We start from the raw sequence: 23,319 nt of genomic DNA on the forward strand, positions 1-23,319 counted from the left end.
CTGATGACCTGTCCATTGATATAGTTGGGGTGGTAAAGTTTTCTTATTACTGTGTTACTGTTAATTTCTCCTTTCATGGCTGTTAACATTTGCTTTATTTATTGAGTTGCTCCTATGTTGGGTGCCTATATATTTACACTTGTATCTTCTTGGTTTGATCCTTTGTTCATTATGTAGTGTCCTTCTTTGTCTCTTGTAACAGTCTTTATTTTAGTCTATTTTGTCTGATATGAGTATTACTACTGCAGCTTTCTTTTGATTGCCATTTTCATTGAAAACCCTTTTCCATTTCACTTTCAATCTGTTTGTGTCCCTGGATACGAAATGGAACTCTTATAAACAGCACACATATATATAGGTCTTTTTTTTTTTAATCCATTCTGGCAGTCTATGCCATTTGTTTGAAGCATTTAGTCCATTTACATTTAAGGTAATTATCTGTACATATGTTTTTATTGGGCTTTCCTAGTGGCTCAGTGATAAAGAATCTGCCTGCCAGTGCAGGAGACATGGGTACAATCCCTGGATCAGGAAGATACCCTGGACAAGGAAATGGCAACTCACTCCAGAATTCCTGCCTGGGAAATCTAATGGACAGAGGAGCCTAGCAGGCTATAGGCCATATGGTCGCTAAACATTCGGACACGACTTAGTGTCTAATAACATGTTAGACAATAATAATATGCTCTTATTGTCATTTTAGACTCTTATGTTCTTTTGACATATTTATCAATTTTCATACAATATGGTTAAAGTATATTTACAGCAAGTTTCAAAAATTTGAGAGCATATAGCCTCCACTATATCTTTCATGATCTTAATTTGAAAGTTAACCATATTGGCACAGCTGTCACGATTTCAGAGTGTTGTTTCATTATGCAGGAATAAAGAGGTGGGTTGTTGGAATATCAGAGCTTGTTCTGTGTTTCTACACATTTAAAATTGTATATTTACGTGTATGGAAAAATGTAAAGCAAATATTGCTTATTCTTTGTAGTTAATTTTAACTTAAGTAGTAAATGCACATACCTCATTGAGTTAAATTATGTAATTGTTATACTCACTCTCAAATGTGCTGTCCTGATTCTTTTACTGTTGTCATCTTTTTGTTTTACAATACCCTAATTTCTCTAGAGAAAAATGACTTAGAAGTAGTTTTTGTAAAAGATTAGATCATATTTCGTTTTATTGTTTTGTTAGTGGTCATGAGATTACACCATTCCCCTCATTAAATCAGTGCAGCCTCCCTTTTTTTGAAGGTGAGCCTAGTGCCCAGTGTGCTGCATGCACATGTTGGCATATTGTCTTTATTCTTGAAGTGCTGGCAGTGCCTGCTTTGTGTCCAGTCTGCCAGTCCTTAAGAGCATCTAGGTTTAATTTCTCAGTGTTTTGTCAGTATTTAGGGCTTATTGGATAATTATTTTGAATTTTGTATTTTGACACATGAATCCCACCTAGTGGCTGAAGTGGGTAATTACAGACCATATATTGCCTAGGAAAACCATGTGAGATTTTTCTATATATTGCCTTTAAGTTTAAGGAAATCATTAATTCTTAGAATTAATAAGAAGGTTGAATTGCATATTTTTGTGGATTATAGCTGTATTTTGCATACGTTTTAAACAAAAATAAAGCTAAAGTGTTTTTATATAGGTTGTTGGTCATCATTTATGAATACTTAAGTTTGATTTTTGTGGTTTTATATCAGGTAGTAGTGTTTAAAGGAGCACATACTCATATTTATTGTCTTTGGGTAAGGCAAAGAGATTCTTTACAATTTTGTTTCTGTCACTTGTTTTGTGTAACTTTAAAAATAAATATTCCATCATTAAAGTTCAGGTCGTTTATTGTCATGATTGCTTAACTGTGTAGTTTTTAAATGTTTGAAGGCTTAAAGTGTAACCCTACAAAATAATGCGTGTCTGAAAGACTTCAATTCATTTAGCACAGAAAAAGTTATTAAAAATTTACACATATGTTTATCAACAATTATATATTTAAGCATTTTTATTCAGTCAACTAAATCTAAATCATAATAAGACACCTTTACTTATGGATAAGGAGTAGGCTCATGAGATTTTTTTTCATTTTGTGTGAAACCTTTAAAATCCAGTCCTCAGTGAGTGGTTCCCAAAGGTCATGTTTCATTCATTTGATTATGCCAAGCTATCACATACCAGATCACTCCTTTATCTTTGTTTGTCGTAATAAACTATCATCTGAAGTATCAAGAAATGATTCTCAGTTAATCATAATAACTTAATAACTGATTAGTAACTGATAGGGATATTAATTCTCCTGAAACTGATTTTTGTTGACTTTCTGTTTGCAAATAATGACAAAGTACCACTTTTTTGTGTAAAATGTAAAAAGATACTACCGGGTTTTTTTTTTTTTTTTTTAAGTTTTTAAGTCTTTATAGTTTGGAGAACTTTGCTAAATTATTCTTTGGAGGAGTATAGACCTTTAGTCTCTTTTTAAAGAGTCTGGTTTATGTGTATTTTATTTTTTAGTAAATACATAGATAAATAGCTGTGATTAAATTTATTTTGGTACGTTCATTCATGTTCTCTTTGCTAAGTACTGCTGAGTCTTATTTATGTTGTCTGTTTATATTCAACAGAATCAAAGAATCATCAGGATGGCAACAAGTGTTTACAAGCCCATATTTGGATTGGACTATTGAACGAGTAGCTTTAAATGCAAAAGTGGTCGGGGGTCCACATGGAGACAAGGACAAAATGGTGGCTGTTGCCTCAGAGAGTAGCATCATCTTATGGAGTGTCCAAGATGGAGGAAGTGGAAGCGAAATTGGTAGGAAAAAGTTGTTGATGCTGTTGCACGTGATATTCTGAAGTTTAAGAGGGATTGCCCTTAAATATCGAAATTAACTTGGACTAGTTATTAGTTAGCTAGAGCTAGTGCGTCTTCTGTTCGGTGTCCAGTAACAGTAAGACTGCTCAGTGTGAGAGGAATGGTCTGGTAAAGAGGCACAAACCGACTTGACTGCTCTGTAAGAATGTGCCCTTCCTGAATCCTGTTTAGTGGTGGCTGCACTCTCTCCCCCTCTTTCATAGCACTGGGCTGACGGTGGGGTAAATAACTTCCTTTGTCCTCTCCACTTGTTGCTTCTAGACTCGAAGTTCTCAAGCTTTTCAATCTCCTCTAAATCTACTTTACTTTCTTAGGTCATTCAGGACCGTTAATTGTTTTTGTTTGTATAGGTTATATCTATTGCTATTTACCATAATAGGAGTTAATACTGCAATTCTGATAACTTAATTTAAAAAATAACGATAAGAACCCATTACACAGTAACATGAATAATTTTAGTAAAAAATAACTATCTCCAAAATGGGAAGAGTAGCAATGGTGTCCCGTTTTGTAAACCTCCTTTACATTTAATTGAATTCTGATACCTATTTCTGCATTCAGTCTCCTGTGTGTGATTTGTTATTCTGGTTGAACTCGGTGAAGAGTTTGGCCTCACACAGATATATAGTTGGAAAAAACATTTTTATATAGCCTTTTAGATAATTGCGGATATTGTTTGCTCCTGTCCCCAAATTTTGAAATCATATTGATGAACTCTGTTCATATAGATCATACTGTGTTAAATTAAAATCAGTCTGTTTTGTACTTTGAATGGGTCTTTTTGTCCTTATATAATTTTGTATAACATCATACATTGGTCATTTGTGAAGTGTTGGTTTACTGAGTCATGTAAAATCTTCGAAATGTTGATACCTTAGATTGTACAGTACATTTTAAAAAATCACATTTATTACTATAACCATTGATCACATCTGTGAATTCCAGAATGTTAGGAAGTTTTCATACTTACCGTGGCAGAAAACATTTTCCAGATTGCTGATATTCACTTGAAGCATTGAGCTTGTGTCACTGAAATAACAGATTTGCTCAGTTCCACTTTTTGGGGCAAGTCTACCAAATACCCAAAACTGAATTACATAGTTGTAAGTCATCTGTCCAGTGAAAATGGTCCTGTGTGAAAGGAGCAGCTGGTTTCCTCTCAGCCCCAGCAGTTGGGAAGGTGCTTCTCGACACAGAGAGGACTCAGTCACACAGAACGTTAAGAAGACATAACCCTCAAAATTGAGACTCAGTCAGTAAAAATTCTTATGCAGATTGCTTCATCTAGGAAATTCTTAAGTTAAACTGTTTTCTTTCCTTGAAAATGTGACAGAGAAGAATTTAATCAGTACCAGGATAGTTTACTGGCTCTCCTATGATTCATGCTAAGGTGTATGCTGTTTTTACCCAACATTGTTTTGCATCGTTAGTGCAAAGATCAACACAGGTGTTCTAGGATAAAGCATGAGATTCGTAAGTTTTCAACACTTTGGATATTCCAATGCCATGTGTATTTGTAATCAAATATTCATGTAAAAGATCTTTAATGACTGGTTGAGGCTGATACTAGAGGAAGAGAAACAGGACACGAGATGCAGCTACATCTGTGTATTTGTAAGACAAAAATGCAGTTCTGCAGACAAAGTACTGTCTGCGCCAGTCTGATTTGAGACTAATTTGAGGATTTACTGTGTCATTGAAAAGGGCCAGCATTGTGGTTTCCTTTATTGACGTTCATCTCGCAGGCATTCAGCATCGCCGTCTGTTCGGGCTTTCTTGTCTCCCAGCAGTGATGTGCCCTCTTCTCGCTAGAGCAGTGCCATACCTTACCCAGGAGGATGGTTCAGTGACTTTTTCATTTCTGGTTTGAAGTTCTGTAACAGATTACCACTTTTCAAAAGTTTTTCCTATCTTCATTTAAAATACTTCTTTAAACTCTCGACTGTTTGGTCTGAAAGAACCCACAACTGGCTTTATAATACTGTTCAAAAAGGTTTTGTTGCTTAGGCACAATAAGGCAAGTTATTAACATCTATAAATTGGGGGGAAGTTGTTATTTCAAATTTTTATATGCAGTTTTGTCCAGTTTCTTTAGAGTCTTTCTTTCCATGAATCAAAGAACTCTGCTAGGTCATATTTATCTTTGTCAGCTCTGTTGGATTTATATGGATTGAGCAGGCAAGTTAAGTAAGTACAATAAAAATGTATTAAAAATAAATTTGTTTCAGAATAAAGTATTTAACAGTTGTAGGTAAAATTTAAAAATGTAGAAAGATTTTTATAACATTTTAAAAACTAACATTGCAGAATAGCAAAGTGTACCTTTTCCTTGTGTTTCTTTGTGGGCTCAAGGAAAACTTGTATTCTAAAATAATTACAGCAGTTATAACTGAAGACGGCTACTAAAGATAGTGGAAGTATTTAGGCCAAATTAAGTTAGTCTTGGGAAACTTGGTTGTACCCCCAGCCTGCCACCACAAACCATTCTAGAGAACAGAAGAATGCATGGGCAGGTGCTGTTGTCTCAGTGTGACCTCACATCATGTAGCCTCTGAAACTCCTTGTCTGTACATTCTTGAGAGAATGAGAGGTTTTTATTTTTAAAGGCAGTGAAAATAGTCTTGACTTGAGACTTCCGAGGGTTTCCACAGCCCCATGAGGATTCCCAGACCATGCTTGGGGACCGTGTCTCTTCCCTCCTCTCTCGGTGCCCCTTGCTCCCCATCCCCCCACCGCTGCACCTGCCCAGATTTCGAATTTCATTCCATCTGGACTTACACTTGCTGTAGTGCTCCGCTGCCTTTGGATTACTCCCCTTCATTCCTTTGAGATTACTAACTCGAATTTTCTAACTCAAAAATTCTTGACCTTCCCTGGGATCTTGACTCATTGCTTCCCATGCCATCAGGCTTGGATTCCGTGTTTATGGCCACTCTAGCATAGAGCCTCCGTTTTCTTCGATCTCTCCCTTTGCCTTACCTCCCTGAAGAAACCACAGCCCAGGCCAAATCGGCATTTCTCTCCTGAATAGCCAAGTGTAGTGTGGAGAAAGAAATGTGTGCACACCCACAACAGTAGTCTTAACTTGTGACCTCTCTCTGGTGGACCTTTAAAGGCTTCCCAGAAATCCTACCACATTATCCTTATTTGGTCTTGTTTCTATGTCATTCTCGTCTCCTCTTCATGATTTGAAGTTGCTCTCATCATGTCCGTAAGCACTGTCTGCAGCTACTCCTGTTAGTGCTGCCCATGGGTCTGTATTCTGCTAAGGCCTAGGATCTAGTTCATAGTCTTCATCTGATTAGAACTGGTGTTGATAGAGTTGATTACGCTTTTCCTTTTGAAGACTTTCTTCCTTTGGCTTCTAGAGCACTTCATTGATTTTTTTTTTTTTTTCACTTCATTGATTTTTATCCTCGCTCTTTGTTTTTTCTCAGTTACTTTTGATAGTTCTTCCGTATTTGCCAAATTTCAAAATGTTGGCATGCCCCAGGGCTTAGTCTTTGGGCTTCATTCCTCCATATCTGTGTCTGTTCCTCAAGATATTCCCAGGTTCAGTGATTTGCTAGAAGGACTCAGAGGACTCAGCGCATAGATACTTGGAGCCATGGTGTCTTACAGTGAAAGCATGCAAAGCAGAATTGACAAAAGACCCATGGTGGCATCTGGGAGAAGTTCAGTGGAAACCAGGGACAAGCTTTCAGGAGTTCCCTTCCAATGGTATTTGCTTAAAAATCCCCCTAGCAGTGAATTGTGACTAACTTGTGAGATGTCTCAGGGAAGTTCGTTAGGGACTTGGTACCCAAGTCTATTACTAGAGGCTAGTCACTGAAGTACCCTCTGCCTAGCCTGTACCAAGACTCCAGACTCTTGAAAGGAAAGCAGATGTTCAGCAGAAACCCCACTGTTTACACAGCCATTTAGGCTTTTTGTCAGCATGGATTAGATTTCTTTTGTCTGTAATTTCACGTGAGTGAAATTATGTAGTATGTCTTCTTTTGTGCTGGCTTCTTTCATTCAGCATAATGCTTTTGAGATCCATCCATGTTGTTGAGTGTTTTAGTGGTGCATCCTTTTTTATTGCTGCATAGTATTCCATTGAATTGATATGCTAGAATTTGTTTATCTATTCATCTGTTGATAGACATTTGGTTTACTTTCAATTTGGGGATGCTAAGAATAAAGCTACCATAAACATTTCAGTAGAACTTTTTTTATGGACATATTATAAATTAAATATCTAGGTGTGGAATTTCTGGGATGTAGGAAAAGTGTATGCTTAATGTTATGAGAAAATGTACAAGTGTCTTGCACGTGGTTAAATCATTTTACATTTGTATAGCAGTATATGAGAGTTCTGGTGCTCCATACCCTTCCCAACACTTTTTTATTATCTTAATTTGAGCCATTCTAGTGGACATACAGTGATTTTAATGTTGGGTTTAATTGTATTTGCCTAATGACTAATGGTATTAAACATCTTTTCATGTCTTTATTGACCATTTGTACTATTTCTTTTGAGACATGTCTTTTAAAAATCATTACCCTGTTTTTATGAGATTGTCATCCTCTTACTGATTTGCCATAGATTAGGTTACGTAGATCTAATCTAATCTGTACATAGATTGGCTTAGTGATTTGCAACCAGGGATAATGTCCGTCCGGGCCTGTGGGAATGTCTGGAGACATTTTTGGTTGACACCATTGAGGAAGGAGGCTTCTGTCTTCCTCCCCCACTTCCCCTCATCCATTTCTCTTTCCCTATTATCCCTCCCTCATTCCCTCTTCTCTCTTCCTCTTTTTGAGATTCAGTTTCATGTTAGGCTACTTTATATTTGCCTAGAGACCATTGAGCTTCCCTGATGGCTCAGATGGTAAAGTGTCTGCCTGCAACGCGGGAGACCCAGGTTCGATCCCTGGGTGGGGAAGATCCCCTGGAGAAGGAAATGGCAATCCACTCCAGTACTCTTGCCTGGAAAATCCCATGGACAGAGGAGCCTGATAGGCTACAGTCCATGGGGTCGCAAAGAGTCAGACACGACTGAGCGACTTCACTTCACTTCAGAGACCATTGGAGCACTAGTTTTTTTCCAGTTTCTTTTCTCCCCATCCTTCAGTTTAGATCTATCTTACTGTCTTTTGCCATTTTGCTGTGGTATTCATTTAGTCTGTAGTGAAGCCCATATGATAAGTTTTTTATTTGAAATGTTGGCCTTTTCAGCTCTAAGATTGCCTTTTAAAATTTTTATTTTAGTTTGTTTTCTGCTGAGATTTTTCTAGTCTGTTCACTCACTATATCTTGTTTTTTAAACTCAACATATTCATTATAGCTGTTTTACTAGTTTTTGTCTGCTAAATCTATTATCTGAATCATCTGATTTATTTTGAGTTACATTTTCCTGCTTTTTCGCATGTCTAGGAACTTGTGACATATGTTGGGCATTGCATGATCCGTTATGTAGGGAGTATGGATTAATAGTGCTGTCTTCTTTTAAGAGACTTCCCTGGTGGCTCAGATGGTAAAGCGTCCACCTACAGTGCAGGAGACCCAGGTTCAATCCCTGGGTTGGGAAGATCCTCTGGGGAAGGAAATGGCAACCCACTCCAGTACTCTTGCCTGGAAAATCCCATGAACAGAGAAGTATGGTAGGCTACAGCCCATGGGGTCGCAAAGAGTCAGACAGGACTGAGCGACTTCACTTCACTTCACAGACCATTGGAGCACTAGTTTTTTCCAGTTTCTTTTCTCCCCATCCTTCAGTTTAGATCAGTATCTTACTGTCTCAGTAGTGCTGTCTTCTTTTAAGATGTGAGTTTTGTTCCAGCAGGCAGTTAAATTACCAGAGGATGTTTATTCTGCTAGGCTTGTTGTTTGTTTGCTTTAGTCTTTCTCAGCTTTATATTTTATTTTAGGGCATGGCTTCTACTCAGGGTGTGTTAAGTATTGTCATTTTAGAATCTTAACAGAATGCCTGAAGAGTGAGACTCTTCACATGTACTGAGCTGGAACTATTGAATTCCCCCGCAAGTGACCTCTGCTGTCTCCACTCAGCTCCCAGGCCTGCTGCAGCCCCTCGTTTTTATTCCTTGTGGATTCTTAGGCCAGTCCAGTGCAGCCTGGCCTCAGCCAAGGCATAGGGAAACCCCTCTAAAATTCTGTGCTATCCCCACACCCACCATGGTGCGTTTCCCTTCTTTCTTATATCTTATTCATAAATTCTGGCTTCCTCAACAGCTCTGGCCTCTGATCTCAGCTTTCTCAGTTGAGAAAAACCGTCATTTGGTTTTCCCTTGAGTTTCACTTCCCTGTTGTCAGGAAGGCTTATACAGAAAGCCAGTTTGATCATGGGGCTTATCTTGTGTATTTACTGGCTTTCAAGTCTCCTGCTGCCTGTTGGCCAGTGTCTAAAAACAGTTGTCTCATGTATTTTGGCCAGTCTTTTGTTATTGTTGTTTATAGTAAGAAATAGTCTGATGTCATGTATCCATCATGACTGGTAGTGAAAGTCCTTCTTAAAACTTTAGGGAAAAAACTTAAAATGTTTTAAAATTATAATATACTTGTAATTATATAGAAAGGAGCTCAATTGTGATTTTTGTTTATTTTTACAAGTTGTCACTTGTAACACGCCAATAAGTGAAGATTTTATGCCTTGCTTTTTTTTTCCCCAAAGGCTGACTTGCTAGCTACTTACTGAGATAATACATAGTAATTTGTTCACAAAGAGATCATTTGTTGTTACAAATATTCTTCAGAACTTGACAAAACTATCCAAAGAAAACTTGAGAGCTGGTGTATCCATGATAGAGCTCACTTAGAGGCTGAATTCCTTCATTGTAACTTGTATCAGACAGTACTGCTGGCTTGCTGCTATAAGCAGTGTTTTACCAGGAGGCTCCCTTAAGACAAGAGCTTGTCATTATTTACAGTGTCTTCTTTGTGGATAGCAGTCAGGATTGTTGAGTCTAAGAAAGGGTCAGGGATGACACTTTAAATTTCTTGAGATCGTTTAGAATGTCTTCCTTGATTTCCCAGAATCTCACTCTTCTCTCAAGTAATCAGTGTTTGTTAGTTTTCCAGTTTTTATTTCTGCCTTTCACATAGCCTATATTACTGAATATAGGTATCTTAACATGTTCTGAAAAATTGTCTAGCATCAAAATTAAAATACTAATACATGAGAATCCCTGAAATTGCATGTGAAATGAGTACACTGTGCTTTGAAGTGGCAAGTTTGTTTCTCAACCAGTTTTAATGAAAGAGCTTAGCTTTGTGTGGAGGCTTTGTTTTATTTTGCTCTGGTTTTTCTGGTTGACAGGTTGGGCTGAGGTGATCTATTCATGTGTATAAATATGTATTTATAAGTACATAAAAGTTAAGCTGTGTATATGGAAGACATTCCTGGCTATACTTTCCAGATTTGTTTTTCATTTTTGTCAAGTTTATATCATTTTTATTCCTTGCGAGATGCCTGGCTTTTTCAAGATTGGTTAAGAATTTTCAAGGTGTTGTTTATTGCCACTGGCCTGGTCTCATATGTAGTACAGTTCTGAACAGAAAGAGAAATACCCCTCATTGATATAAAATTCAAAAGAAGTCAGTTACCTTTTCTGGCTTATGCTTTTAACACATTGCAGTTACATTTAATTGCTTTGTTTCTTCCCATGGGTTCTTCAAAGCCTTGTGAATCCTTGTTTTTCTCAGCTAGATGCTGAGAAAATTGTTCTTGTTGTCACATATTCTCTCTGCTAAGTCACTTCAGTCGTTTCTGACTCTGTGCGACCCCATAGATGGCAGCCCACCAGGCTCCCCCGTCCCTGGGATTCGCCAGGCAAGAACACTGGAGTGGGTGGCCATTTCCTTCTCTGGGGCATGAAAGTGAAAAGTGAAAGTGAAGTTGCTCAGTCGTGTCCGACTCTTAGTGACCCCTGGACTGCAGCCTACCAGGCTCCTCCATCCATGGGATTTTCCAGGCAAGAGTACTGGAGTGGGGTGCCATTGCCTTCTCTGTGTCACATATTAGTTACCTTTTTAAAATAAAAAAAATCTGATACTCAAAACAGCTAAAGAGCCACATAAAACAGTATTCTATAATGAGACTTATTTAGACTTATTTTATAATGAAACTTATGGTTAGATAAAAAGATACTTTTCATAAGATGCTTTTCAAATAATTAAGATAATACTATTTAAATGTCAAAATTGAATTATAGCATTTTTAAAGTAAAAGTGAGCCTTGAGACATTGAGCATAGACCCTGTTTTATCGATCAGATAAGTAACCCGAAAAGTGGCAAAGGTACTTTCAGAGCCAGGATTCCAATACATAATCTTCTGACTGCAGGTGTTAAGTTCAGTTCAGTTCAGTTGCTCAGTCGTGTCTGACTCTTTGCGACCCCATGAATCGCAGCACGCCAGGCCTCCCTGTCCATCACCAACTCCCGGAGTTCACTGAGACTCATGTCCATCGAGTCAGTGATGCCATCCAGCCATCTCATCCTCTGTCGTCCCCTTCTCCTTCTGCCCTCAATCCCTCCCAGCATCAGAGTCTTTTCCAGTGAGTCAACTCTTCGCATGAGGTGGCTAAAGTACTGGAGTTTCAGCTTTAGCATCATTCCTTCCAAAGAAATCCCAGGGCTGATCTCCCTTAGGATGGACTGGTTGGATCTCCTTGCAGTCCAAGGGACTCTCAAGAGTCTTCTCCAATACCATAGTTCAAAAGCATCAATTCTTCGGCGCTCAGCCTTCTTCACAGTTCAACTCTCATATCCATACATGACCACTGGAAAAACCATAGCCTTGACTAGACGGACCTTTGTTGGCAAAGTAATGTCTCTGCTTTTGAATATGCTACGCAGGTGTAGTGCTCAGCTAAAGAGAGACAGCTGTGCAGTGCCACACATGGGAGACCAAGGTTAGCTGGGGCAGTTGTGGCTCTTTTGCTATTAATGTGAGCTCTCATTACAAAGTCCTTCCTCCCCTGTATCTCCTCTCCCCCTTTCTCACATTCCCTGGGCTTACCCATTCCAAATCCCCCGGTTTGAGGAACTTGTTTTCACCTTTTTAAAAACCCAACTCAGAGGGCTTCTTTTCTAAGAAATATTCTGAAAACTTTTCCTAGGAACTCTCTTTTATTCTTCTGGTTATTACTGTGTGCATCCTTTTGTTGCATTATGTCATAATTGGTTGTTGGTTTTTTTTTTTCTCTTTTAAATCACAAGTACCTAGTAATATATTATTTTCTCATATTTATTTGCTTTTTTATTGAAGTATAGTTGATTTACAATATTCTGTTAGCTTCAGTTCTACAGCAAAGTAATTCAGAGATAGATAATATGTATATATACTTTTTAAAAAAATTATTTTTGGCTGTGCTGGGTCTTTGTTGCTGCATGCTGTCTTTCTCTAGCTGCAGCGAGCAGGGGCTACTTTTGCTTGTGATGTGTGGGCTTATTTTTGGTGGTTTCTCTTGTTGCAGAGCATGGGCTCTAGGGTGGTTGGGCTCAGTAGTTGTGGTGCATGGTTTAGTTGCTCCAGCATGTTGAATCCTCCCAGGCCAGTGATCCAGCCGATATCCCCTGCATTGGCAGGTGGATTCTTAACCACTGGACTATTGGGGCAGTCCTCTATATGTATTTTTTTGTTTTTGATTATTTTCCATTACCGGTTACTGCCGAGATATTGAATATAGTTCCTTGTACTATACAGCAAATCCTTGTTGTTTATCCATCATTTCATGTATTTTAATCCCATGGCCTAGTATAGTGTCTTTGGAGTGAATTAAATTGAAATCTGCAGTATTGGCAGATGAGAGGTTTAAAATAAGCTCTGATAAAGGCCTGAATGTTTACTTTGCACACAGCATGACTACTTGCTGTTTCGTTTTTCTTGTTTGCTTATTTTCAGATTTGTAGATACATTGTGGATAGTTGGGTTGCCAAGTCTGTGTCTTCAGATCAGTGATTCTCAAATATCAGGTCTGTGAGCAGGCTGCAGCTGAAGCTTCTATGGATTTTATACAAAGGCAGTGGGTTTTCTCATTTAGTGGGTCTAGCATGAATCCCAGGATCCTTGCTATTTTATTGTGTTCACTTTAAATCTACCCAGTTGTTTTGATGGTCAGCTATGGTTTTTCCAATAGTCATGTATGGATGTGAGAGCTGGACAATAAAAAAGGCTGAGCACTAAAGAATTGATGCCTTTGAACTATGGTGCTGGCGAAGACTCTTGAGAGTCCCTTGGACAGCAAGGGGATCAAACCAGTTAATCCTAAGGGAAATCAACCCTGAATACTCACTGGAAAGACTTGATACTGAAGCTCCATTACTTTGGCCACTTGGTGTAAAGAGCCAACTCATTAGAAAAGACCCTGATGCTGGGAAAGATTGAAGGCAGGAGAAGGGGGTGACAGACGATGAGATTGGTGGATGGCATCACTGACTTAGTAGACATGAGCTTTTGCAAGCTCTGGGAGATGGTGAAAGACAGGGAAACCTGGCGTGCTGCAGCCCATGGGGTTGTAGAGTTGGACACGCCAGAGCCACTGAACAACAACAGCTAGGTTTGGGAGCCACAGCTTCAGATAACAAGCTGTTCAATCAGAGTGAGATTACTTGGGGCAAACTTTTACCTGCTGTTTAAGAGCTTAAAGTTTCTTATTTCTGGTTCCCAGAATGTCTGGCACACAATTTGTAGAAATGAGATACCTTTAAGATGTTTTTAGGCTGAGTTTTGATTAATTGAAAGATGGTGATTGATTAACCTCTTTTTTATTATCATTTAAGGAGTATTCAGCCTTGGTGTTCCTGTCGATGCTCTCTTCTTTATCGGTAACCAGTTGGTGGCCACGAGTCATACAGGGAAAGTGGGAGTGTGGAATGCTGTCACCCAGCACTGGCAGGTTAGTTTTGACTAATGTGTATCACAGAAATGAGATTACTTCTGAAGCTTGTGCTAATTATGCACGTGCTTTGTTCTGGTGGAATTCGTATTGTTTCTGTTTTGATTATATAGAATATTGAATATATTTAGTGGTAAATTAGCTTCTGGATACACGTCTGACTATATATTCAAGAATCTTAAGTCACTTTGGAAAATGAGTGGGTTTTTATACTGTGGTTTGATATTTCTTTATTGCCTTGAAATGTTTTAAGTGTTATGCCTTGGGAATAGTAGTAGTTCAGGTAAACTTCATCTCCTGAGTAGAAGCACAGTTCTGTAGGAAAATAGAGGATAACTAGCTAAATGGTCTCAGGTACTTGAGAGGAACAAGAAGGATGTAAGACTAAAGAAAAGTTAATACCTTATTCTGAAGGAGAGGAGAAAATTAAAGAACTTTAAGCAGAGAGTGATTTGATCAAATCCATAGTTTAGAAAGATAACAGTAATAGCTAATACGAAAAGTGGACTGGAGATCAGGGAAGGTATCTAGCAAAAGAAACAGAGATTCAGCCAGAGTGAGTAGACTGTAAAGATGAGACTATTTGGAAAACATTTCGTAAGCCATCCTAAAACAATAAGGATTGGTATCTGATTAGATGTAGAAAATTAAAGAAGAGAGATGGGTTTCTAATTTTGACAGTTGGGTGGCTGGTAATATTTTAAATTGAAAGGGAATGGAGTGAGAGGAGCATATATGCTGCTGCATAGTGTGAGGAATAATTAGAATGATTAAATATGTTTCTTTTGAGATTCCTGTAGGTATTCGAATATAGGAGCTCAGGAAACAGTTGGGAGTACCCCCTTTGGAATTTAGGAAAGAAGAAAGGGCTAGAAAAAAACATTTAGAAGCCGCAACCTGTGGTAATTGAAAGATAAGAATTGATAAGATTTTCCACTGAAAGGGTATCTGTAAAGAAAAGCCAGAACTAAAATCCTGGGGAACATTAGCTTTTTAAGGGAACAGGATAGGAAATGAAGAGCTAAAGGGACACATATGGTGCAATTGAGAAATGGCGTTGGTTTTGGTGGTAGAATATCATTTGCAAAGTTAGGTTGTGGTGGGGAGACAGATTGCAGGAATTGAGAATTTAAAAGATCAGAGATTAGAGACAGCAAATTTAGCATGTCTTTCATAAGTTTGATGGTGAAGTAGAGCAGAGAAATGAAGTGATAGTTTAAGGATCAAGGCTAGATGGAGGAAAAGATATTCAGTGCTTTATTTTTTTCTCTAGGGTTTTAGAAACTTGAGCATGCTTGTTAGAGAAGGGAGTTGGCAGAGAAAGCATTTAAAGATGGAAAGAATGGAGATGTTGCTAGTCCCATAGAAGTCAGGAGTATATGTACATAGTGTCTAGGACATAGTAGACCCAACAGAGAAGAGAGGCTTTTTTCTCTGTGACAGAAGAGTCAGGAAGGAGTTCTGTGGAGGAGAAAGACATGGAGGTATGTTTCAGGGATTGCAGAGATTATAAATCCTTATAAGGGACCTGGCTGCTATAGTTATATGAGTTTCCTCCTTAATCCTCAGTACTGGGAGGGAACAAGAGCAAGAGAAAACAGTGTTGGCTTGATTCAGGATTGAAGATGTAATTAAATAGGTATGACCCACAAAGGGAAGAGAAAACATAAAATGGCAAAGCAGTTGAAACTGTAAAATTGTAATGGAGTACCAGGTAAGCAAAGGAGGGTGCAAGGATTCTAGGGACTAGAGGGAAGGTAGAGCAGGTTGATGACTTCAAAGGAGTGGAAATGGTACAAACAGGAAGTTGTTGTCAAAGGCCGAAATAAAGATTTTGGAGTTGGAGCAGTTCTCGGTGATGTAGTCATTTAAATCATATGTTGGACTGACTTAAAGGTGAAAGTAGTTGAAATAGGGGTCAGAGAACTGTGAGGGTCATCAGGGTGGACATGTAGGTACCAGGATAGTGATAGAGAATGGGACAGAAAGCCAGCTGATCAGATGCCCAGCTCCTTAGCAAAGGTGATAGGTTGATCTGGAAGCTGCAGTTGGGGCAGAGAGAGGGTAATCGAATGTCATGCTTGGGTTGAGCTTGTGCAGGGATGTCCTTGAGATCTTATGCCAGGGCCTAACAAGTGCCAATACTTTGGCCACCTGATGAGAAAAGCCAGTTCATCAGAAAAGATCCTGGTGCTGGGAAAGATTGAGGGCAGGAGAAGAAGGGGATGACAGAGGATGAGATGGTTAGATAACATCACCAACTCAATGGACATGAGTTTGAGCAAACTCTGGGAGATAGTGAAGGACAGGGAATCCTGGCGTGTGCTGCTGTTCATGGGGTCGGAAAGAGTCAGATACTATTTAGCCACTGAATAGCAACAAAAGATGGCGGGGAAGTGGTGAGAGAATGAGTGACTTCCAATGAAAGAGATTACCATCAGGGAAAATTAAATTTCATTCTAGGTGAAGACATGGAAGTCATGGTTGTAGAAAAAAGATACTAGCTAAGATTAGGTGGGGCTAGTGTCAGCAGATTTAGCATTGTTACTGTAAATCATCTGCCTGCAATGGAGGAGACGCAGGTTCAATCCCTGAATTGGGAAGGTCCCCTGGAGGAGGAAACGGCAACCCACTCCAGGATTCTTGCCTGGAAAATCCCAAGGACAAAGGAGCCTGCTGCTGCTGCTGCTGCTGCTGCTAAGTCGCTTCAGTCGTGTCTGACTCTGTGCAACCCCAGAGACGGCAGCCCACCAGGCTTCCCCGTCCCTGGGATTATCCAGGCAAGAACACTGGAGTGGGTTGCCATTTCCTTCTCCAGTGCATGAAAGTGAAAAGTGAAAGTGAAGTCGCTCAGTTGTGTCTGAGTCTAGTGACCCCATGGACTGTAGCCCACCAGGTTCCTCCGTCCATGGGATTTTCCAGGCAAAAGTACTGGAGTGGGGTGCCATTTCCTTCTCCAACAAAGGAGCCTAGTGGGCTACAATCAACAGAGTCACAAAGCGTGACATGACTGAGCACACACACATGCACTGAAAATCCTAAGCAAGCGAATATGACATACTCAGGGCAGTTAGTGGTCCGTACACAAGAGGTGTCAAGTCTCCTCGCTAGTGACTGAGCTAATTCATATAGGACCTTCCATATAGGCACAGAAGAGGCATCATAAAGGTGTTACCATAAAAGTGATGGGCCAGGGAGTGTGGGAAAGGACTGATCTAGGTTGATCTAAAATCGAGGAGGAGGGATTCTTCAGCTGGTGCTATTCCTGTAAAGAGGAATGTGGATTTTAACGATTTATGGAAGGTCTGCTCTCAGGTAGGTTACTTGGCTAATATGTCAAGTCTGAACTTTGAGTGGCTCGGAGAAGTGCTGCTATCGGTGCCATACAAGTGGTGAGGTGCATTTCAGTTCCTAAGGGGACGTGTGTCTTCATCACCTTTTTTGTTTTTTCTGATGTCACAACTGCACATAAAATTTTTCATATTTTTGAGATCCCTGAAACTATACTGGTGTCCTCAATGTGGATACTTGTTAAGCTTTTAGTCCCATGGGTATAACCTGTTGCTTCTTGTCTGGTACATGCATGAGTTGAAAACCATAGCTGACAAAGTAGGTTTGTTATCACATTTCAGGAAGACCTGGGGTAAGTTGAACATTCATGCAGCAAACAAGCCTTGTAACTTATAACCTAGATAGATGATTTATTTTTATTTTGGTGTGCAGGACTGAGCTAATATGTCATGAAATCTCAGTGTCTGATCTGAAAATCTCAACAGACAGTTCTGACCTGGGGCTGACTGCTGTGGCACGGATGAGCAGGTTCTGATCTGGCCTATAGCCACAGTTCTGCCCAGGAGTAACACAGAAGTACACAGGACAACTGGTGTAGTTCCTGACTCCAGTTGTATGATCAAGATTGATTTGAAATATTTGAGTCAGATGAGCAAGCCTGAGAGCAAGCGTTTTTAAGCCTCAAAGCCATGGTGGTATTTAGGTGTAGCAGTTGCTTACTGTAGCTCTTCCCTGGTGGCTCAGACGGTAAAGAATCTGCCTGTCCGTGCAGGAGACATAAGAGACTTGAGATCCCTGGGTCAGGAAGACCCCCTGGAGAAGGAAATGGTAACCCACTCAAGTATTCTTGTCTGGAGAATTCCATGGACAGCGAGACTGGCGGGCTACAGTCCATGGGGTCGCAAAGAGTTGGGCACGACTGAGCCACTAAACACACAAAACATATGCAAACGCGTGCGCGAGGACAGCTTCAGTAAAATGCTAATGAAAGTGTTCTATGCGCATTGTATCTGACTTGAGTAAGAAAAAGGGAAATTATGTTTTAAAAGAAACATTTCAGTTTTCTCAATTCCTCTTTAAAGAAGGTTAGTAATAAGGAGTGTTGCAAATAGGTAGCCTAGGCTGAGTTACATGGCAGAATAGCAGTTTTAGGACTTATTTCCCCAGTCGTTCAAGCTTAAATGTAGATGCATATTGGAAACATATTACATGTTTCACTCTCATATTGAAAGACAGTTTTGGAAGTCAGTCCTGGAAAGTCATTGTGTATCCTGATTCCTAAAGGATCAGAAAACTCTGTTCATTCTGAAAGACTAGACTCGTCAGCCGAAGTCACCTAGGTCATCTGAGTCATAACCTAACTGAAGAGTGGAGGGCAAACTTGAGGAGGAAATGTTGGCTTAAAGGAGAATGAAAGTGAATTTCTGTGGTCTGAGGGCTGTGCTGGACTAGAATTCGGAGGCTTGTTTGATTTCACTTCTCTCCTGTTGTGGTCTGATGCACTTGCAGCACTGATGTCGCAAGTACAGTTTGCTTACTTGGGTTGGCTGTCTTGTTTTTTGTATTTGTAACAGGTTTGTGAGCCCTACGGAGAAGGCAATGACACCCCACTCCAATACTCTTGCCTGGAAAATCCCATGGACGGAGGGGCCTGGTAGGCTGCAGTCCATGAGGTCGCTAGGAGTCGGACACGACTGAGCGACTTCCCTTTCACTTTTCACTTTGATGCATTGGAGAAGGAAATGGCAACCCACTCCAGTGTTCTTGCCTGGAGAATCCCAGAGATGGGGGAGCCTGGTGGGCTGCCGTCTCTGGGGTCGCACAGAGTCGGACACAACTGAAGCGACTTAGCAGCAGCAGCAAGTTAGGAATAAGGTGGGAATTGGCATCTTAGGGCCAGAATTTATTGGAGAGAGGACTGGCATTTGGGTGCCTATTGTGTCCTGAACACTATCCCAAGTAGGTTGTATTTCTGACTTGGGATTTACAGCAACACAGCTGAATTAGCTCAGTCACTGGCAAGGAGACTTGACACCTGGATGTCTGGTGTGTACTGATCACTACCCTGAGTATGTCTTACTTGCTTGCTTAGGATTTTTAGTGCATGTGTGTGTGCTCAGTCATGTCAGGCTCTTGGTGACTCTATGGACTGTAGTCCATCAGGCTCCTTTGTCCTTGGGATTTTTACAGGCAAGAATACTGGAGTGGGGTGCTGTTTCTTCCTCCAGGGGACCTTCCCAACTCAGGGATCGAACCTGCATCTCCTGCATTGCAGGCAGATTCTTTACTTGCTGAACCATCGGGATTTACAGTAACAATGCTAAATCAGCTGACACTAGCCCCCCCAATACTGACATACAGAAATATTGGGTAAAAATACTAAAATAGTATATATTCTATTAATATCAGGTATTGAATTATATTTGTTATTTGTTTCTTTATACATATTTGCATACCCCATATCAAAGTCAAGGCTCTGGATTCTGGGATTCCACCAGGACCAGGAGGCATGGCTTCAGGGGAGCATGTAAATCCAGCCTCCTGCAAAAAGCTGAAGCTTTAATAATCTGCCTCAGTCCTTGAGAAGAAGACTGGGAAAATTTTGCTTAATAATTTTAGAATAAGAAATCTTGATATATGTTCCATATCTTGGATTGGGAAAGGTAGTGCAGGAGAAAACCATCAATGAGAAATTGAGGCCACAGTCATATTAGGAGTACAAATACATGACTTGAAAGCACAAAGATTTGGGAATTCCAATTTGAGAAATTTATAGAACTGGTCTAGGGTCATTTACATTTCTAGGGATGGACATGAAACCAAGCAAGATAAGGCACATAGGGCTTCACGAAACAAATATTTCTACTGAAAGTGAGCCCATGCTAAGTCACTTCAGTCGTGTCTGACTCTGTGCGACCCCATAGACAGCAGCCCACCAGGCTCCCCCGTCCCTGGGATTCTCCAGGCAAGAACACTGGAGTGGGTTGCCATTTCCTTCTCCAATGCATGACAGTGAAGAGTGAAAGTGAAGTCGCTCAGTCGTGTTCCACCCTCAGCGACCCCATGGACTGCAGCCTACCAGGCTCCTCCATCCGTGGGATTTTCCAGGCAAGAGTACTGGAGTGGGGTGCCATTGCCTTTTCCAAGTGAGCCCATAACCTCCCCAAATGTGTAAACTACACATGAAAGCAAATGAGGGGAAGTCATAAAATGTAGGCAGTTGGAGTACAAATGTACCTTAGAGCTGAAAATAATTGAACAATTAGGTACTTCTGAATAAATTTCAAGTTATTTAATGAGAAAGACGAAGGACTAGACTATAATAAATAGGAACAGTCAGAAAAGAAACAAAATAAAACAGTAGAAATTTGAAAGCCATTGAAAATTCAAAACAAAACTCATACTCAGTGCAGGGGTCCCCAGTGTCCAGGCTGCAGACCCATACCTCTTGTCAGATCAGTGTTGCGCTTGGATTAGGAGTAACATGCACAATTGCTTGAATCATCCCAAAGCCGTCTCTCTCCATCCCTCCCACCAGCCCTAGTCTGTGGAAGAACTGTCTTCCACAAAACTGGTCCCTGATGCCAGAAAGGTTGGGGACTGCTGACTTAATGTGTTAAACAGAAGGACAAATAAAAAGACAGTGGATTGCTGGACGCATCCGAGAGAATCATTCACAGTGAAGCAGAAAGTTAGTAGAAAATATGAAAAGAAGAAATGAGACAATCACTTTCAGAAGGGAATAGTGGATGGGATTTAGAAAAGATAATTGCTAACAATTTTGGAGAATGAAAGAAAGGCTTGATTATGTTGATTAAAGAAATACATCAAGGCTAATAAAATCAAATATATACATTGTGATGTAATAGAAGATAAAAATATCAAAAGGTGTCCATAGATTACTGACAGGTACGTTGTGTGTGTGAGAGAGAGAGAGAATGAATCGCTCGGTTGTATCTGACTCTTTGCAACCCCTTGGACTGTAACCCGCTAGGATCCTCTGTCCATGGAATTCTCCAGGCAAGAATACTGTAGTCGGTTGCCATTTCCTCCTTCAGGGGATTTTCCCAATCCAGGGATTGAACCTGTGTCTCCTGCCTTGCAGGCAATTATTTACTGTCTGAGCCATCAGGGAAGCTCCCAGATACACTCTCAGTTCAGTTCAGTCGCTCAGTCGTGTCCGACTCTTTGTGACCCCATGAATTGCAGCACGCCAGGCCTCCCTGTCCATCACCAACTCCCGGAGTTCAGTCAAACTCATGTCCATCGAGTCGGCGATGCCATCTTCCCATCTCATCCTCTGTCATCCCCTTCTCCTCCTGCCCCCAATCCCTCCCAGAATCAGGGTCTTTTCCAATGAGTCAACTCTTCGCATGAGGTGGCCAAAGTACTGGAGTTTCAGCTTTAGCATCATTCCTTCCAAAGAAATCCCAGGGCTGATCTCCTTCAGAATGGACTGGTTGGATCTCCTTGCTGTGCAAGGGACTCTCAAGAGTCTTCTCCAACACCACAGTTCAAAAGCATCAATTCTTTGGCACTCAGCTTTCTTCACAGTCCAACTCTCACATCCATACATGACCACTGGAAAAACCATAGCCTTGACTAGACGGACCTTTGTTGGCAAAGTAATGTCTCTGCTTTTGAATATGTTATCTAGGTTGGTCATAACTTTTCTTCCAAGGAGTAAGCATCTTTTAATTTCATGGCAGCAGTCTCCATCTGCAGTGATTTTGGAGCCCCAAAAAATAAAGTCTGGCACTGTTTCCACTGTTTCCCCATCTCTTTGCCATGAAGTGATGGGACCAGATGCCATGATCTTCGTTTTCTGAATGTTGAGCTTTAAGCCAACTTTTTCACTCTCCTCTTCACTTTCATCAAGAGGCTTTTTAGTTCCTCTTCACTTTCTGCCAGAAGGGTGGTGTTACCTGCATATCTTATTATGGTTATTGATATTTCTCCCGGCAATCTTGATTCCAGCTTGTGCGTCTTCCAGCCCAGTGTTTCTCATGATGTGTTCTGCATATAAGTTAAATAAGCAGGGTGAAAATATACAGCCTTGACGTACTCCTTTTCCTATTTGGAACCAGTCTGTTGTTCCATGTCCAGTTCTAACTGTTGCTTCCTGAACTGCATATAGGTTTCTCAAGAGGCAGGTCAGGTGGTCTGGTATTCCCATGTCTTTCAGAATTTTCTACAGTTTATTGTGATCCACACAGTCAAAGGCTTTAGCATAGTCAACAAAGCAGAAATAGATGTTTTTCTGGAACTCTCTTCTTTTTCCATGATCCAGCGAATGTTGGCACTTTGATCTCTGGTTCCTCTGCCTTTTAAAACCAGCTTGAACATCTGGAAGTTCACCGTTCATGTATTGCTGAAGCCTGGCTTGGAGAATTTCGAGCATTACTCTCTAGCTAGATGTAAAACAGATTCTTTGTTGAGCCACAGTAGAAGCCAGAAGACAGTAGGCTATTCTCGAGTTAGTTGAGGAAATAAGTTTCAACCTAGAGCTTTATATTCAGCAAAACTGTCATTCAGACATGAATGAGAGATGTTTTCATATAATACAGATAGAGTTTGTCATTTACAACCCTCAGTGGAAGGACTGCTGAAGAAATGCCCTTTGATAAGGTTATTTTACTTAGAAGAGGAAGGAGTGGAATACTGCAAACCTTACTAGCAAAGGCATTTCTCGATATGTTGGTGAATCTAAGTATTTAAAAAGTAATGGAGGAGAGTTAAAACATTTTGTTAACAAATGATTATCCAGGTAGAGATTGTGGTTACAAGATTTAAGGGGCCTTGTATTGCTTGGGAAGATAGACTGATTATTTTCAAAATGTAAATCATTTAAATTTTTACATAGACATTAATGATAATCACTGAACTACCTTAGGAGAGAAAACTCACTTCTACCTTAGGTTTGTGATCACCATGATGGAATCACATGTACTGATCAGTGTGGTTTCTCAGGTTCTTGCCATGAAGTTATTGGGGTAAAGAAGAGAAGGCCGCAAAATGACTGCCTCCTTGCTTATGCTGGGAGAGAAGATCTTGGTACCATCTCCTCTGTAACCTAACTTCACATGTCCTCTGCTTTCTCTGTTCTCCTTGTGCTGAGAGGTGGACATGAGAAGAGCAGGACTTGGTCGGGGTGCAGGGAAGGAGGTGATGGTGGTGTTCAGACACCAAGTCATGTGGTTTTTTGCAACCTCAGGGACTGTAGCATGCCAGGCTTCCCTGTCCCTCACTGTCTC

At 40.3% G+C, this 23,319-nt stretch overlaps 1 protein-coding gene across 4 annotated transcripts in view; it reads left to right on the forward strand.

Annotated features, from left to right (window-relative positions):
- KCTD3 (potassium channel tetramerization domain containing 3) overlaps positions 1–23,319 on the forward strand; it is a 68,395-nt gene that overhangs the window by 27,258 nt on the left and 17,818 nt on the right. For all 4 annotated transcript variants that reach the window (XM_061382191.1, XM_061382190.1, XM_061382192.1 and 1 more), the window contains 2 exons: positions 2,624–2,814; positions 13,659–13,774. In XM_061382191.1, the coding sequence (XP_061238175.1) occupies positions 2,624–2,814; positions 13,659–13,774 (307 nt within the window). The remainder of the gene's footprint in view (positions 1–2,623; positions 2,815–13,658; positions 13,775–23,319) is intronic.

Source organism: Bos javanicus, chromosome 16, assembly GCF_032452875.1.
Source record: "Bos javanicus breed banteng chromosome 16, ARS-OSU_banteng_1.0, whole genome shotgun sequence".
In the NCBI taxonomy this organism is placed as follows: domain Eukaryota; kingdom Metazoa; phylum Chordata; class Mammalia; order Artiodactyla; family Bovidae; genus Bos; species Bos javanicus.